We start from the raw sequence: 18,426 nt of genomic DNA, 5'->3' as shown, positions 1-18,426 counted from the left end.
ACATAGGAGGTGGGGGTGATAATGCGTGTATTTTCCTTTTGACCCACATTCAAAAGTGTCACACAAGCATGAAGATGTCATGATTGAGGGGGGGCATTTATGCAGGAACCAATGGGATGCTTGAGGGGGCATGTTTATGAAGGAACCAATGGGATGCTCAATGGTGTTCCTGTATGCCCACATACAGGAACGCCCCGAATTGCAGCCCGCAATCACACACTATTGGATTCTACTGGAAACCAGACTGGAAGTGAGGGAGTGAAGAAGTTAATGAGTTTGTGGCGAGGGAGACGAAATGAAGTAACGTTTTTTGTGACAATCAGCATATTTTACAGTATGGTTTGCACAAAGTACTAGGGTAGTGAATTGATGTTGCTTCAGCTGTAAGCTAGCAAGGAACGTTAGCCTACAATTAAAACCGGAAGCTACCGGTATCGTCTTGCATTGTTCTAGCCTGTATGGACATTGTTTTTCGAAAAGTTTCAACACTTCTACATGCCGTGTTGCATTATTCAAGTGTGTTCATTTCTGTGCAGCATGAGTAGGGAGCTAACAATGCAGCCCAGACAGCTCTAGCAATGAATGGAGTGGAGCAGGCACTTTGCTCTTCACTCTAAGGGGCTGCATTTATACACAGACTTGATCCTCTCAATCACGTGAAACACATTTGACAGAAGTATCGAATGTAATTGTTTTGTATTGAAATTCTAAGTTTTGGTATACCCGTGCAACGCTAAGACCAATGCAGACTTCCCATGTTGTGTGTGGGTTGTGCAACCACTTTCGTCTATGCCAGTGATTGTGCGTTAGCTTGTTCGTAGGTTGTTGGTTGAGTAGTAAATTGCAGATCAACCTTCGACTTTCACGTTTGGAAAGTTACTCTGGAGAGGAAGGACAGTAAGAGTAACAGCAGCGTCTAGCCACGGCGTGTTTGTATGGTCTGTTCGGCAGCTTGTCAAAGTCCTGTTCCTGGCACTTTACCATCTTGGGTTATTCTCCAACACACCATCTGCTGTACAAAGTCGTAAGACGTGCCTGCTGATGTAGCTGGGATACCTTTTATGAGACTGTTATCCAGAGACCGTCTGTTCTGCTGCCCTATAGGGATGTTGAAATGATGATTTAACGATGGTTTGTGCTTTTCTTTCATTTTTCCAGATAAGCCACACAGAACAATTGCCACTACTCCAGAATTGTGGAAGGTATATCCAATATTCATTTATTCATTCATTAATTTATTGTCAGTCATTCTTTTCCATAGTGTTATACAGTACTGAGTCCAGTATGTGTGTTTCAACACAGGTGTGTGGAGACCATCATGTCGTCAAAGATGCAGAGTTCCAATAATACAGCCCATGCCAGGAGGACAGTCCAGCAGCTGAGAATAGAGGCCAGCATTGAGAGGATTAAGGTACGCTTCTCAAACATAACCCATAATTACCTAAATGTAATAGACTGTACGTATATATTACATTTTTCATCCTGCAAGAACTGCCTTCGCGGACCTTCTTTAACAATTCCACAACGAATACCTAACCTAAATAAAAGGAATGGAATAAGAATATGTAAATATATGGATGAGCAATGTCAGAGCGGCATAGGCTAAGATGCAATAGATAGTATAGAATACAGTATATACACTACCGTTCAAAAGTTTGGGGTCACTTAGAAAGTTCCTTGTTTTTGAAAAAAAGAAAAGTACATTAAAATAACAGAAATTTCAGAAATACAGTGTAGACATTGTTAATGTTGTAAATGACTATTGTAGGTGGAAACGGCAGATTTGATGGAATATCTACTTTAGGCGTACAAATGCCCATTATCAGCAACCATCACTCCTGTGTTCCAACGGCACGTTGTGTTAGCTAATCCAAGTTTATCATTTTAAAAGGCAACAGACAAGTACTCAACTGGCAGCTTCATTAAAAACTACCTGCAAAACACCAGTCTCAACACCAACAGTGAAGAGGCGACTCTGGGATGCTGGCCTTATTTTGTCCATTAAATGTGTGCTTTGCTTTCAAAAAAAAAAAAGGACATTTAAGTGACTCCAAACTTTTGAACAGTAGTATACATACGAGATGAGTAATGTGAGATGTAAACATTATTAAAAAGTGGCATTATTAAAGTGACTAGTGTTCTGTTTATTAAAGTGGCCAATGATTTTAATTCTGTATGTAGGCAGCAGCCTCTGTGCTAGTGATGGCTGTTTAACAGTCTGATGACCTTGAGATAGAAGCTGTTTTCAGTCCCTCTGTACTGACCTCGCCTTCTGGATGGTACCGGGGTGAACAGGCAGGGGCTCGGGTGGTTGTTGTCCTTGATCTTTTTGGCCTTCCTGTGACATCAGGTGCTGTAGGTGTCCTGGAGGTCAGGTACTTTGCCCCCGGTAATGCATTTTGCAGACCCCACCACCCTCTCGAGAGCCCTGCGGTGATACAGCCCGACAGGATGCTCTCAATTGTGCATCTGTAAAAGTTTTAGGGTTTTAGGTAGAGGTCGACCGATTATGATTTTTCAACGCCGATACCGATTATTGGAGGACCAAAAAAAGCCGATACCAATTACTCGGCCGATTTTTTTATATTTTATTTGTAATAATGACAATTACAACAATACTGAATGAACACTTATTTTAACTTAATACATCAATAAAATTCATTTAGCCTCAAATAAATAAACATGTTCAATTTGGTTTAAATAATGCAAAAAACAGTGTTGGAGAAGAAAGTAAAAGTGCAATATGTGCCATGTAAGAAAGCTAACATTTAAGTTCCTTACTCAGAACATGAGAACATATGAAAGCTGGTGGTTCCATGAGTCTTCAATATTCCCAGGTAAGAAGTTTTAGGTTGTAGTTATTATAGGAACTATAGGACTATTTTTCTCTATACGATTTGTATTTCATATACCTTTGACTATTGGATGTTCTTATAAGCACTTTAGTATTGCCAGTGTAATAGTATAGCTTCTGCCCCTCTCCTTGCTCCTACCTGGGCTCGAACCAGGAACACATCGACAACAGCCACCCTCAAAGCATCGTTACCCATGCAGAGCAAGGGGAACAACTACTCCAAGTCTCAGAGCGAGTGACGTTTGAAACGCTATTAGTGCGCACCCCGCTAACTAGCTAGCCATTTCACATCGGTTACATCAGCCTAATCTCAGGAGTTGATAGGCTTGAAGTCAAACAGCGCAATGCTTTACGCACAACGAAGAGCTGCTGGCAAAATGCATGAAAGTGCCTTTGAATGAATACTTACGAGCCTGCTGGTGCCTACCATCGCTCAGTCAGACTGCTCTATCAAATCATAGACTTAATTATAACACACAGAAATACGAGCCTTAGGTCATTAATATGGTCGAATCCGGAAACTCTCAAACACGACGTTTATTCTTTCAGTGAAATACGGAACCTTTCCATCTTTTATCTAACGGGTGGCATCCATAAGTCTAAATATTCCTGTTACATTGAACAACCGTCAATGTTATGTCATAAATACGTAGAATTCTGGAAAATTAGTTCGCAACGAGCCAGGCGGCCCAAACTGTTGCGTATACCCTGACTGCGTGCAATGAACGCAAGAGAAGTGACACAATTTCACCTGGTTAATATTGCCTGCTAACCTGGATTTCTTTTAGCTAAATATGCAGGTTTAAAAAGATATACTTCTGTGTATTGATTTTAAGAAAGGCATTGATGTTTGTGGTTAGGTACAGTCGTGCAACGATTGTGCTTTTTTCGCAAATACGCTTTTGTTCAATCATCCCCCGTTTGGCAAAGTTGGCTGTCTTTGTTAGGAAGAAATAGTCTTCACACAGTTCGCAACGAGCCAGGCGGCCCAAGCTGTTGCATATACCCGGACTCTGTTGCAAGAGAAGTGACACAATTTCCCTAGTTGAAAGAAATTCATGTTAGCAGGCAATATTAACTAAATATGCAGGTTTAAAAATCTATACTTGTGTATCGATTTTAAGAAAGGCATTGATGTTTATGGTAAGGTACACGTTGGAGCAACGACAGTCCTTTTTCGCGAATGCGCACCGCTTCGATTAAATGCAACGCAGGACACGCTAGATAAACTAATAGTAGTGATTATGATTGATTGTTTTTTAAGATAAGTTTAATGCTGGCTAGCAACTTCCCTTGGCTTCTTACTGCATTCATATAACAGGCAGGCTCCTCGTGGAGTGCAATTGTCACGATCGTCGTATTGAGTAGACCAAAGCGCAGCGTGGTGTGAATGCATGATTTAATGAAAAGACGGAAGAAAAAAACACAAAGTACACTAAAACAAACAAGACAAACGTGACTGCTAAAGAAACACTGTGCTAACAAGCAACATAACAGACAATAACCCACAAAATACCCAAAGAAGATGGCTGCCTAAATATGGTTCCCAATCAGAGACAACGATAAACACCTGCCTCAAATTGAGAACCAATCTAGGCAACTATAGATATATATAAACACCTAGATGGTAAACAACCTCAAACCTACAAAACCCCTAGACAGTACAAAAAAAACATACATCACCCATGTCACACCCTGACGTAACCAAAACAATAAAGAAAACAAAGAATACTAAAGGTCAGGGCCATACATGCCCCCCAAAGATGTGGACTCCCTGCCGCACACCTAAACCTATATGGGAGGGTCTGGGTGGGCATGACTCCGAGGTGGCGGTTCTGGCTCAGGATGTGGACCCCGCTCCATTTCTGACTCGTCACACTTGCTTAATATCTCTGGAGCGGGAACCCTCACCGCCGACCACGGATTAGAGGACGCCACTGGACTGATGGTCGAGTCTGGTGTGAGTGGCGGATCCGGACTGGAGGGAGACTGGAGGGAGACTCTGGCGGATCCGGACTGGTAGGTTCTGGACTGCGACCCGACGTGGTAGTATCCGGACTGCGGCCCATCGCCGGACGCTCTGGACTGGGTACTGTTGCCGGACGCTCTGGACTGAGTACTGTTGCCGGACGCTCTGGACTGGGTACTGTTGCCGGACGCTCTGGACTGGGTACTGTTGCCGGACGCTCTGGACTGGGTACTGTTGCCGGACGCTCTGGACTGGCGAGTCGCACTGTAAGCCTGGTGCATGGTGCCGGTATTGGTGGGATTGGGCCGAGGACACGCACCTCAGGGCGAGTGCGGGGAGGAGGAACAGGGCGTACAGGGCTCTGGAGACGCACAGGAAGCCTGGTGCGTGGTGTTGGCACTGGTGGTACTGGGCTGGGTACACGCACCTCAGGGCGAGTGCGGGGAGCAGGCACAGGACGTACTGGGCTGTGGAGGCGTACTGGAGGTCTGGAGTGTAAAGCTGACACAACCCGCCCTGGCTGGATGCTCATTCTCGCCAATGCGAGGAACTTGAATATAGCACACCTGGCCAGAAATGTGCACTGGAGACACCATGCGCATCTCTACATAACACGGTGCCTGACCAGTTACACGCTCCCCGCGGTAAGGAGGAGTTGGCTCAGGTCTCCTACCTAACTTAGCAAATCTCCTCGTGTGCCCCCCTCCCAAAAATGTCTTGGGGCTGCCTCTTGGGCTTCCGTGCACCCTTATATCTTCACCGTTCCTCCATTGTCCTGTATCCCTCCTCGCACTGTTCCAAAGAATCCCGTGCAGGCTCTGGCACTCTCCCTGGATCGATCGACCAACTCTCAATCTCCTCCTAGGTTGTTACCCATTCGTCCTTCTCCCGGGTCCATTTCTCCATTAAGTGCTGTTCCTCCCAATCACGCTGCTTGTTCCTTTTATGGTGGGTTATTCTGTCACGATCGTCATATTGAGTAGACCAAAGCGCAGCGTGGTGTGAATGCATGATTTAACGAAAAGACGGAAAAACACGACGTACACTAAAACTAACCAACTAACAAGACGACCGTGACTGATAATGAAACACTGCTAACAAGCAACATAACATAGACAATAACCCACAAAATACCCAAAGAGGATGGCTGCCTAAATATGGTTCCCAATCAGAGACATCGATAAACACCTGCCTCTAATTGATAACCAATCTAGGCAACCATAGACATATATAAACACCTAGATAGTAAACAACCCCATAAAACTACAAAACCCCTAGACAGTACAAAAAAATCATACATCACCCATGTCACACCCTGACCTAACCAAAACAATAAAGAAAACAAAGAATACTAAGGTCAGGGCGTGACAGCAATGTAAGGCAGGTGGTTAGAGCGTTGGACTAGTTAACCGTAAGGTTGCATGATTGAATCCCCGAGCTGACAAGGTAAACATCTGTCGTTCTGCCCCTGAACAAGGCAGTTAACCCACCGTTCCATGGCTGTCATTGAAAATAAGAATGTGTTCTTAACTGACTTGCCTAGATAAATAAAGGTGTAAAAAAAAATCGGTGTCCAAAAATACAGATTTCCGATTGTTATGAAAACTTGAAATTGGCCCTAATTAATCAGCCATTCCGATTAATCGGTCGACCTCTAGTTTTAGGTGACAAGCGAAATGTCTTCAGCCTCCTGAGGTTGAAGAGGCACTGTTGTGCCTTCTTCACCTCACTGTCTATGTGGGTGGACCATTTCAGTTTGTCAGTGATATGTACCCAGAGGAACTTAAAACTTTCCACGTTCTCCGCTGCTGTCCTGTCGATGTGGATAGGGGGGTGCTCTCTCTGCTGTTTCCTGGAGTCCACGATCATCTCCTTTGTTTTGTTGACGTTGAGTGAGAGGTTATTTTCTTGACACACTCCGAGAGCCGTGACCTCCTCCCTGTAGGCTGTCTCGTAGTTGTTGGTAATCAAGCCTACTACTGTTGTGTCGTCTGCAAACTTGATGATTGAGTTGGAGGCGTGCATGGCCATGTAGTCATGGGTGAACAGGGAGTACAGGGCTGGGCACGCACCCTTGTGGGGCTCCAGTGTTGAGGATCAGCGAAGTGGAGATGTTGTTTCCTACCTTCACCACCTGGGGGTGGCCCGTCAGGCAGTCCAGAACCCAATTGCACAGGGTGGGGTTGAGACCCAGGGCCTCAATCTTAATGATGAGCTTGGAGGGAACTACGGTGTTGAATGCTGAGCTATAGTCAATGAGCAGCATTCTTACATAGGAATTCTTCTTGTCCAGGTGGGATAGGGAAATGTACAGTGGGATGGCGATTGCATCGTCTGTGGACCTATTGGGGTGGTAAGCAAATTGAAGTGGGTGTAAGGTGATAGGTAAGGTGGAGGTAATATGATCCTTGACTAGTCTCTCAAAGCACTTCATGATGACAGAAGTGAGTGCTATAGGGCGATAGTAAATTAGTTCAGTTATCTTTGCATTCTTGGGTTCAGGAACAATGGTTGCCATCTTGAAGCATGTAGGGACAGCAGACTGGGATAGGGAGAGATTGAATATGTCTGTAAACACACCAGCCAGCTGGTCTGCGCATGCTCTGAGGACGCGGCTAGAGATGCCATCTGGGCCGGCAGCCTTGCGAGGGTTAACACATTTAAATATCTTACTCACGTCGGCTACGGAGAAGGTGAGCCCACAGTCCTTGGTAGCGGGCCGCGTTGGTGGCACTGTATTTTCCTCAAAGTGGGCAAAGAAAGTGTTTAGTTTATCTGGAAGCAAGACATCGGTGTCCGTGATGTGGCTGGTTTTCCTTTTGTAGTCCGTGATTGTCTGTAGACTCTGCCACATACGTCTCGTGTCTGAGCCATTGAATTGCAACTCCACTTCGTCTCTATGCTGACATTTTGCTTGTTGGATTGCTTTGCGGAGGGAATGACTACTCTGTATTCTGCCATATTCCCTGTCACCTTGCAATGGTTAAATGCGGTGGTACGCGCTTTCAGTTTTGCGTGAATGCTGCCCTCTATCCACGTTTTCTGGTTAGGGTAGGTTTTAATAGTCACAGTAGGTACAATGTCTTCTATACACTTCCTTATAAACTCACTCACCGAATCAGTGTATACGTCTATATTATTCTCTGAGGCGACCCGGAACATATCCCAGTCCGCGCGATCAAAACAATCTTGAAGCATGGATTCTGATTGGTCAGACCAGCTTTGAATAGTCCTTAGCACGGGTACTTCTTGTTTGATTTTCGGCCTATAGGAAGGGATTGAGCAAAATGTAGTTGTGTTCAGATTTAGATTGCTTCATAATAAGTAGTAAGCAAGTGTATATTTCCACTACATAATGTGTTGAGGATCGATTTAGGGTAGTCAGTCTTTACCAAGGATGTGCATCTCTCAGGGACACAAACTACATTCCTTGGTGAGCCACCTCACTGTTTCTTTGTGTATATCTGAGGCCGATAGTAACCTGTTGTATGATTCTCTCCCGTAGGTGTCCAAGGCCTCAGCAGACCTGATGCACTATTGTGGAGAACATGCTAAATACGACCCTCTACTCATGGGCATCCCAGCCTCTGAAAACCCCTTCAAAGACAAGAAGCCGTGCACTATATTATAGTAGCGGGACAGCTGAAATCTCTTTGCTTTTTTATTTGTATATTATTTTATAGAGAGAAATATGACATTAATACCGGTACACTATTTGCCTTAAGGCCAGCCCAGCCCCACTCCCCCTATTTCCTTGTGCTTTTGGTTGATTCCCAAATGTTATCCTAGGGCCCATAGGGCTCTGGTAAAGCAATTGTGCACTATATAGGGCATAGGGTGTCGTTTTTGGACTCTTATAAACAAGTGCCATGTTGGTAGGATCAGAATCATTGGTGTGCTCTCTCTTTATCAGATACAACTAAGACCAAATAGCACCATGAGACAAAATGTAACAGGTCATTTGTGACCCAGAAACAATGTTTTAGTTTAGTTCAATCAGTTATGAATGAATGAAAGCTCATTCTGAGGCTCCTCTCTACAGAGACTGGTGTTCTTTCAGATTGTTATCTCATGTTATGCAGACTAAAAACTTGGTTTGAACTAGGGGTTCCCAACTCTGTATTGTTCACATCAGCCAGAGCATAAATAATGCCAATGGCCCTGAAGTATAAAGCATTGCACTTGCACCACACTATAGTTAAAACCTTTCAGCTCCTGATTGCGTCATCAGTCCCCACACAGTAGCTTCTTTGGGAAACAATCCGTCTAGTTTGTATATTACTGATAAGCCTGTAATAACCACATTATGTAAATCACCCAGTCCCATGACACAGGACTCTAAAACCAGTGCTGACGGGCTGGTAAGCTATGCTGTGTCCCAAATGGCGCCCTATTCCCTATAGAGTGAACCACTTTTGATCAGAGCCCTATGGACCCTGGTTAAAATGTGTGCTCTAAAGGGAAAAGGGTGCCATTTGGGACTCAGCCTGTGAGTGTCCCGTCACAACAGGAGAGGGTGCCTGTCGTTTTGTAAGGGAAAGCGTATGGCTTGCAGCAATAGCCTCACGAACTGGCAGGTTTAACCAGCATTGTTTTGTTTCTGCAAAGATGTCAGAGATCGTTTCATTTTCAGGTGGGGGTAGATTCGAACTATCCCACTTCTATGTCTTTTGTGATGAAAGAATGACTCTTTAAACTTTAAAGACTAATTTTTATCTCTTGTGAATTTGCTATGCCTTTGCCTTAGAAACCAAACTTTGTGACTTTGCATAGTTGTCTTACTTGTATGTGGTACAGTAGATAGGTAATGTAGCAGCAATATGAAGTGTTGCAGATACCATTTAACCCTTTACATTATTTTACTATGCCTTACATTGATGTAAAAGTTGTTGTTCCATAATGATGTCTCTATTTGGCTGAAGGAGAAAAAGTTAAGATCACAATCACGTCTATCCAATGTACAGATGTAGGATCGTAATTTGATCACCCTGTTGTTGCAGGACATTTCTTGCACAGCAAACTTGCAGTGTATTTGAGGTTTTAAAAAGGGTTCTAAAGTTTGTCATTTCCACTTTAAAATGTCAGATTGGATTTGCCCTAAGTAAAAATGTATCAAAAATGTCCATTAACTATAATCCACATAATGATTCACATTTCCTGTTGCTGCAGGATTATTTTCCTGCTGTGAAAAACTGTTATTAAGACGCTACATCTGTACCAGCACCAGAGGAAACTGGGTGCTAATCTGTTTGTGCTATCGTGCCAACTCCTTAACACATTGTAGTGGCAAACAAAGATAAAAACTGTCTTGACAAGGACATCAATGGAGTAAGCAAGAGCACAGACAGATCTGGTACCAAGCTAGAAATGTAAAGGTTTTTTGATTTGTATTTTATTGCCAGTGCTTTTAAAGTGATTCACTGTAATAACTTTTTATTGATAGATGTACGCCTTCTATTCTGACAGGGATTCTGTGATCCATCGTGAAATTTGTGACAACTGTTATTATGATCTCTTCTTGAGTGTGAACATTCCATGTTTACAACAGCTGCTCCATTGTCTTCTTTCCAACTCTCTGAATGGTCATGCGTTGAATAATAATTGTTGTTGTGTGTTTGGGAGAATGTCTTTTTTTTGTCTGTGCACGTGACTGTCAAAGGCAACTCGGAGACCATGGTCGTGTTCATTAGGGCGGACAATAGCAAAACCGAAAACTAAAACAATTAGACAAGTTCAGGTACATACCTGGTTCGCTTCGTTTTCTACCAAATGAACATGACCCAGCTTAACCAGCCAGGGCCTTAGTATTAAAGTAGTCTCGTTTCGACATTTCACCACTACTTTTTAGCCGCACTCTTCAAACAACACTATACTAATACTGTGAACAACTGAACCAATACATCCCCAGTGGATGCAGGGAGAACATCTTTGAAGTGCTTGTCGCTATTCATCTGTCAGTATCATTATTGGCAATACAATAAGTTGCTCTTATACCAGTGGGCCTGTAATTACTATAGACGGCTATATGTAGAGACAGATGGCAGCACCAACTGAAACGTCCCCTCATAGTAGGCTATTTGCCTCCATATTCTGTGTGATCTTGGCAACCTACAATCGAAAATCTCATGTCACATACTATTTCCATTAAGTAGTCTGTCCACAAGAGATTATATTCGGTGTGGCTTTGAAAGCTCGCTTAAAGTTGTGGGTTCCTGTATGATGTGTTTCTGCTCTTGCTTCTTCTCGCTGTTATGTCACTGAGTATACATATACAATAAAAAGCCAATGCTATGTTGATGCATGTGTTGCATTGATTTTTGCCAACTTAATAATTCATGTTGCAAATGGATTTTACAGTTTTAAAGAAAAACGTGTTTATTTTTTCTCTGTGACACATACTGGATGCTACTTTGGTCTCTAGTACGTACTGTCTATGTGGATATATTTCCTATTTCAAGTGATTACAATTTTATTCCCACTTTTGCCTTCTTAAATTCAGTATATCTTAATGAATGTATTTAAATACACAATTTTAATGATTTAGTAGTGATTTGTAAATGCATCTGGCACAATAAAAAGTGTAGAAAAGAATACTTGTTTTTCAATGATTATCAGATACATTTGAACAAGTGGAGAGGATAGATTGTTGAATTGTCACAACCACTAATAGACTAGCTAGTGCCACGTCAGTGAGTCACCTGGCTGTAATCATTCCTATTTTGCTCTGATTTCTGCCATATTTTGTCCTACTGTCTGCCCCAATGTCCAGGCAGGTCTGGTTGTTATGTGACGATCCCTCTGCTTCAGTGGCCTTTCTGTCTCTCTGTCTGTCAGTCTCTCTTTCTCTCTCTCAGGGTCTGATGTTACAGGCAAAAACCAGGTAAGGCCATATATGTTGGCTCACATTGATGTATTGGCCACTCTCCCCTCTGATATTAGATGGCACTGGGCTTTGTGGAGATTCTCTGTGATTGTGTTACCTGTCCGCTCGACAGAAAAAAGTATTTGTTTGCACTACCCACTACCTTACAACTTCCTTTCTGTACTCAACCTGGTTAAAGATATGCTTGTGTTAAGTATATTTCACCTGCCCCCTGATACTTACTCCAGATATGCATATTTGCACAGATCTGGATCTTTATGAAATGAGTCTAATCTATTGGCATTGCCGTTAAGCCTACAGATCCATGGTAAAAACCTACGGAAACAGTGTATTCAGAGTTCATCAGAGTAATGTCCCTGTGTTCTGTTCATAGGTTATGCTTGCTCCTCCTAGTTGCATTCCTGTCATTTGTGTCATGTGTGTTTAGTTTGACTGGTGGTGCCCCCAGCCTAGCAATTCCTCCATGACTCTTGTGGAAATTCAGAGGAGTGAGGTTGCAGTGTACTGACCTTCTCCTAACCTCCAATCCACACTGTTTCACCCACAGGACTGAATCCCCATTCCTGACCTGCAGTTCATTTGGACCTTTATGGTTTTATAGTTTGTTCCTATATCCACTAAAACCACTAGATTTCCACCTCGGGAGAAGGTAGTAGCCCACCTGCAACATTCCTCTATTCTCACTCACTCCAGGTCAAATCAGCATAGCATTCTACTGCTTAGAGTTGATCTGATGACTGGAGATGTGGGCTCACACCCATGTCTCTCACGCAAAGACAGCTATGGTGACTTGCCCTGAAACATACAATGCTGTGAAAGAAATGTGTGGTTATTGCCCCCGGAAAGGTTGGGAAAGCTAAATTACAACAATGTATCATTGAATGCTCCGTTGTGGTATTAAGATGCCACAGGAGTACAGCCACATTGCAGGTCATCATGCTGACGTGACATTAGGTGGTTTGTGGTTAACAGCCTGCACTGCTTGTGTTGCCTTCTAATTTGTAACACTATAATTACTATCAGTGCGTCACTGTGAGTGTGATTGCCTCACCTCCATTCATAGGGTCTATTTATAGCCATGATGAAATCAGTGGTCAGTAGGACCCCCACTGTGAGGGTGTGAATGGGCCTGGACTCAGTCACACACATTGTTTCATCAGCTGCTCTTTGAGGGCTTTGTCCCCCTGCTTTGCTCTGCTGCACACACACACAATCACTTCTGGTGTCCCCTGAGTGTGCTGGTTAGTAATATATGTTTGAACAGAGGGTGTTTCTGTGTTCGAACAGAGGGCCTCGGTGACAGCAAGGGTTGTCATGGTGATCACACAAACACCCTGATGCTGCTCATCACACAAGGAAACTATATATGTATGTGGAAATTCTCCTTTTCCCTCCTGTGTGACGCTTTTAATAAAAACAAAATGATGTGAATGCAGGGTGTGGAACTGTTGTTACATGGACTTTGCGTCCTTGGTTGTAAGTAACCAACACTGTAGTGTTCACCATTGGTGTCAATGGAGTGATGTATTGTTGAGACATGGTGTATGTTACATACTAAATACACGCAAAACTAAGTACTAGCTTTTTGCACCCGGTTAAACAATGCACCTTTCTTTATTCAGCTGAATATGAAAGATCAGTGAATTATCTAGTGACCTCAGTGAATTATATAGTGACCTCAGTGAATTATCTAGTGACCTCAGTGAATTATCTAGTGACCTCAGTGAATTATCTAGTGACCTCAATGAATTATCTAGTGACCTCAGAATTATCTAGTGACCTCAGTGAATTATCTAGTGACCTCAGTGAATTATCTAGTGACCTCAGTGAATTATCTAGTGACCTCAGTGAATTATCTAGTGACCTGTGAATTATCTAGTGACCTCAGTGAATTATCTAGTGACCTCAGTGAATTATCTAGTGACCTCAGTGAATTATCTAGTGACCTCAGTGAATTATCTAGTGACCTGTGAATTATCTAGTGACCTCAGTGAATTATCTAGTGACCTCAGTGTATTATCTAGTGACCTCAGTGAATTATCTAGTCACCTCAGTGAATTATCTAGTGACCTCAGTGAATTATCTAGTGACCTCAGTGAATTATCTAGTGACCTCAGTGAATTATCTAGTGACCTCAGTGAATTATCTAGTGAACTCAGTGAATTATCTAGTGACCTCAGTGAATTATCTAGTCACCTCAGTGAATTATCTAGTGACCTCAGTGAAAAGCCTCTTTGACCAAGCTTGGTGCAAACAGTATCCTTGTTCAGTGCCTGTTTTCCACTGCCTTGACAGAGATGCATTATTAGTATTGTGAGTGATGTTGCTTACAGGTTAATCAAAAACCTACAGAATGATACCCATAACTCACTGCATTAATTCCAAACAAGCAAAACAATGAAATGTTTAGTTCAGTTCTGTTTATTTCTCTACAAAGGTAGCTGTTGATGAACATTGCAACATAAATACAATTCATTAAATTAACGCAAACATATGAATTAAAATAAAACAACAAGTTAATGTTTAAGACAATACATTGCCTTGTCCTGACAATATCTTCCCTTTTTTATTTAAATAATTCTCAAAACAATTCAGAGATGATCAACATCATATAAATTACAGTTGAGATTTGTCCACTTTCCTTGAGGCATTATCCAACCTGTAGTTCAGACTACTCCAGTCCAGTTCAGTAAAATCCTGTCTGGTTAAATTGAGTCCGGTCAATTCCTTGTAGTCAGTTGTCTGATCCTCCAGTAGATTCCAATCCCCTGCTGCCTGGTGTTCTCTGCTCTGCTCACCACCACCTGTGTCCAGTGTGTTCTGCTGTGTGTGCTCACATGATTCCGCTTCCTGTAATGGCTTTCTTCCCGGCAAGGAGGGCACAGTCATACCAATGACCAACCGTTGCCTTGTAATTACAGTCATCATTGTTACCATGGCAGTCTTGGAACCTAGAATGCTGAATCACTCTTCCTCAGCCGAAACCTCTGCATTAAAATCCACACTGATCCAGCAAATTTAGTTGGATTTTGAGATTTTCTTGTTATTTTGGGGGAGATTTCCTGGTCCTCTATCTCGCTCTGGCGTCAATCTGCTCTGGCAGAATCAAGGTTGTTCATGAGAGGTCCAACAAAGGGGTTATTACACAGATCTAGTGCAGTGTGCGATGTTTCCATATAAAGTGCACAACATGGGTAGAGTCATCAGTCAGGTAGGTTGATAATGGGGACCCACTGGTCCAGGATTCGACTGTCTCTACAGAAGAGATTCACTTTGCTCAGAGCTGGGTCCTTCCATGTGGTCAACTGGGGGTTCTGTGAAGAGGAAGGGAAAACACAGTCAGGCTAATGCTGCTTTCTAAAAACGTATGCATTCAAATACAGACCTAATAAATGTGTAAAACAACCCTAATCATTTAGGCCTAAGGGGTTCTCTGCAAGTGAGTATGGTTACCATAACTACTTACACAGTTAATCAGCACACATCTACTGCTGTGCTTTCTAAATGTATTCATCAAATATAGGGATAAAAAGTGATTTCTAATAACCATAATAAGATAAGGGTTCTCTGCAACTGGTGTGGTTACAGTAACAAGTAGAGCCAGTTTGCTACAGCAGGAAAACTATTCCTGCAGCAACAGGAAATGTAAAGTATTATGTGGATTATAATTGATAGACATTTTTTGTAGGGGTTGATACGAGGGGAAATCAAGTCTGACATTTCTAGGTAGAAATTACAAAACTTCAGAAGCCTTTTTAAACCTCAAATACATTACAAGTTTTACATTTCTTGAATTGCAGGAAGGTTCTGCAACAGGGGGATCAAATTAAGATCCTATATGATCTGCATGGCCTGCTAGTGTGCTTCATAGATCAGATCACTACTAAGGAAGTGTATGAGCAGGGCATAAAAATGTCTCCATGCTGACTTCTGCATTCTAAGAATCGCTCTGCATACATGCAATCATTCATCGTCTTTCTCCTATGAGCTAAGCTTCATTTCCTGGAATGTGTGTTTGAAGAAATACTAGTGGCCCACAGGAAGAAGACCTAGAGTACACATCGCTCTGCCAACTCAGCCAACAGATGTATAGATTACATCCCAAATGGCACCCTATTCCTATGCCATTTGTACGTAGTCCCAGTAACTGGAGTCAGATCACTTGGAGTACTGCAGCCAGCGTAAGCTACGTCAGACCACTACACAACCCACATCACTACAGATCAGGTGGCTGCAGCCAGCGTAAGCTACGTCAGACCACTACACAACCCACATCACTACAGATCAGGTGGCTGCAGCCAGCGTAAGCTACATCAGACCACTACACAACCCACATCACTACAGATCAGGTGGCTGCAGCCAGCGTAAGCTACGTCAGACCACTACACAACCCACATCACTACAGATCAGGTGGCTGCAGCCAGCGTAAGCTACGTCAGACCACTACACAACCCACATCACTACAGATCAGGTGGCTGCAGCCAGCGTAAGCTACGTCAGACCACTACACAACCCACATCACTACAGATCAGGTGGCTGCAGCCAGCGTAAGCTACGTCAGACCACTACACAACCCACATCACTACAGATCAGGTGGCTGCAGCCAGCGTAAGCTACGTCAGACCACTACACAACCCACATCACTACAGATCAGGTGGCTGCAGCCAGCGTAAGCTACGTCAGACCACTACACAACCCACATCACTACAGATCAGGTGGCTGCAGTCAACTGGATTACACTTAAAAGAGCAGAGCAATGACTGAGGACATAAAACTACTAGACCAGATGTTGTGGCCATTAAAATCGAATATTTGTATGCAGCTAGGCCTTTGATTCTGTATTCAAAGCTCTTGACCTGCAAATCTTTAGCATCCACAAAACATGTTTAATAACCTAGCTGGCATAATGTGCATAAAGTGCCACACCTGCAGAGACCCCAGCTGAGTAAATGATACAAAAGTCTAGCACTGTTTAGTGCAGGGATATGGGGAGTATGAACAATGTAATGACACATACAGTAACTAGTACACAGTGCATGTCCATTGGCTCTCCTCCTGGCTTCACTCCTCCAAGGATCTCAGCGAGGCGCCTCATGTTGCTGACCCGCAGGATGTTGATGTCGTTCTCGCAGCAGAACGCCTGGATAAGGGTAAAGTGGATCTGGAGGGCCACGTCTTCTACCTGTTCGTCGTCCGTCGCCAGGAGGCACAACACCACATTATCCGGGTCACTGATGATTTAAATGACAACACAATTTGTTAAACAAGCAGAATATATTAATTTAGTTGCCAGAATGTTTATTACAGTTTCATTGCGTAAGAATTAATTGAAACATAATGTACTTCACTCCTTGCATTTAGTTATTTCAGAATGGATTTATTACTAGCTAATGACGTTATAATATTGCTGAATGTGCTTCATTTGCTATCTACTTACACATTGAGTGACTTGGCTGCCTCGTATACCCCGACAGTAATGCAACCCTGAGGTAACGCGGAGCTGAGAACCTCCTCCAGTGCTTTAGCCACCGAATCCATCCTGAGGTTGCGCAACAACAAACAAGCATATTGATGGTGGGTGATACATGGACCAAAAAACTAAGTATCGATATTTAGTCAGCATGCAACATTATAGAAAGTATATAACTACCTATCTAGCTAACTGCATAGCTATCTAGGTTAGCTTAGACATGCTCATCCAAGCGCTCGTGCATACCGGGACATTGCCATCACATATCTGCTATAACTGGATTGCTTGCCAAATGAAGTACATTTAGCTGACAATTGAAGCTTTCATTACATACACGTTGCAAAAAATAATCTCAGCTAGCTACCTTTCTGTAGAGTTTTCTCCGCTGGTTTCCTCAAAAGTCATATTGCACATTAGAAAATATCCACGTTGAAGGCAGGATATCCACGGATGGTCTCTCTCCACGTCCCAGTTAAGTTCGCGACCTCGTGTGTCTGCTCTTTTTCTCATATTTCCCCACAGTTCACTGTGGAAGTTGAAGTTCGAGCGTCTCATATTTGCATATCAAACCCCATTGGTCACACGCTAATTTTCACGGCGTTTCAAGTGAATGAGGAGCGCCCCCCAAGGTATCAATCAGTACACATATGTAACTTCCTTGGTAAACTGCGACGACTGCTGGAAAAACAATTACATTGATCAGTGGCTAACTATTTCATTGTATATTTGTGACAAATGCAATACTGTTGATAGTGTGCAGAGTTGTGGACAATAAGTTTTATTTACACTTGTTATTATAGCCTACATATTTTATACCCGTTTTGAAATGACGTGGAAACAACGTTGATTCAACCAATGAGTGGGGAGAAACTCAAGCAGAGCACGTCAAGTAGATGTTATCTTATTTGCTGTGATTCCAACAATGATCTCATAGCGGATGTATACAAGACGCCTTGACAAAGAGTGTACAGAAGGCCTATGGTTTAGAAACTCCTTTCCTTCTCTTGAAATCACTCATTTAAATTTGGTCGAGCACACTCTTTTAAGATATTTGATATACACTTGATATAATAACAGCTATGCAAAAGTCCATGATTTGTCCACAGAAGAAACGAGTAGGCCTACACATGGTCCTCCCTAGTATCATTTCATAGCCACTCTGTGCTTTCAGGTCCCCACTTATGTGGGAGACAGTCCTCTCACCTTTTCCCTTCCCAATATGGAGGTTTTAGGATATCAACCTCCAGCTA

At 42.9% G+C, this 18,426-nt stretch overlaps 2 protein-coding genes across 3 annotated transcripts in view; one reads left to right on the top strand and one right to left on the bottom strand.

Annotated features, from left to right (window-relative positions):
• The window catches only part of gng12b (guanine nucleotide binding protein (G protein), gamma 12b), a 72,914-nt gene extending 61,794 nt beyond the window's left edge, over nt 1-11,120 (top strand). For both annotated transcript variants that reach the window (XM_046300461.1, XM_046300460.1), the window contains exons 2-4: nt 1,159-1,202; nt 1,303-1,411; nt 8,329-11,120. In XM_046300461.1, coding sequence (XP_046156417.1) covers nt 1,319-1,411; nt 8,329-8,454 — 219 coding nt within the window. In that variant the 5' untranslated portion in view covers nt 1,159-1,202; nt 1,303-1,318 and the 3' untranslated portion in view covers nt 8,455-11,120. The remainder of the gene's footprint in view (nt 1-1,158; nt 1,203-1,302; nt 1,412-8,328) is intronic.
• Nucleotides 11,121-14,106: 2,986 nt separating this feature from the next.
• Nucleotides 14,107-17,740, bottom strand: gadd45ab (growth arrest and DNA-damage-inducible, alpha, b). The gene is made up of 4 exons (XM_046300457.1): nt 17,541-17,740; nt 17,144-17,245; nt 16,724-16,937; nt 14,107-15,020 (listed from the first exon to the last, which is right to left on the bottom strand). The coding sequence occupies exons 1-4, from the start codon at nt 17,729-17,731 to the stop codon at nt 14,910-14,912; spliced, it is 618 nt and encodes a 205-aa protein (XP_046156413.1). The 5' UTR covers nt 17,732-17,740; the 3' UTR covers nt 14,107-14,909.
• Between the last annotated feature and the right edge of the window lie 686 nt (nt 17,741-18,426).

The sequence above is a fragment of the Oncorhynchus gorbuscha genome, linkage group LG15 (assembly GCF_021184085.1).
Source record: "Oncorhynchus gorbuscha isolate QuinsamMale2020 ecotype Even-year linkage group LG15, OgorEven_v1.0, whole genome shotgun sequence".
Lineage (NCBI taxonomy): Eukaryota > Metazoa > Chordata > Actinopteri > Salmoniformes > Salmonidae > Oncorhynchus > Oncorhynchus gorbuscha.
Note: the sequence above shows the minus strand (reverse complement) of the source record. Positions and strands in the feature narration are given on the sequence as shown.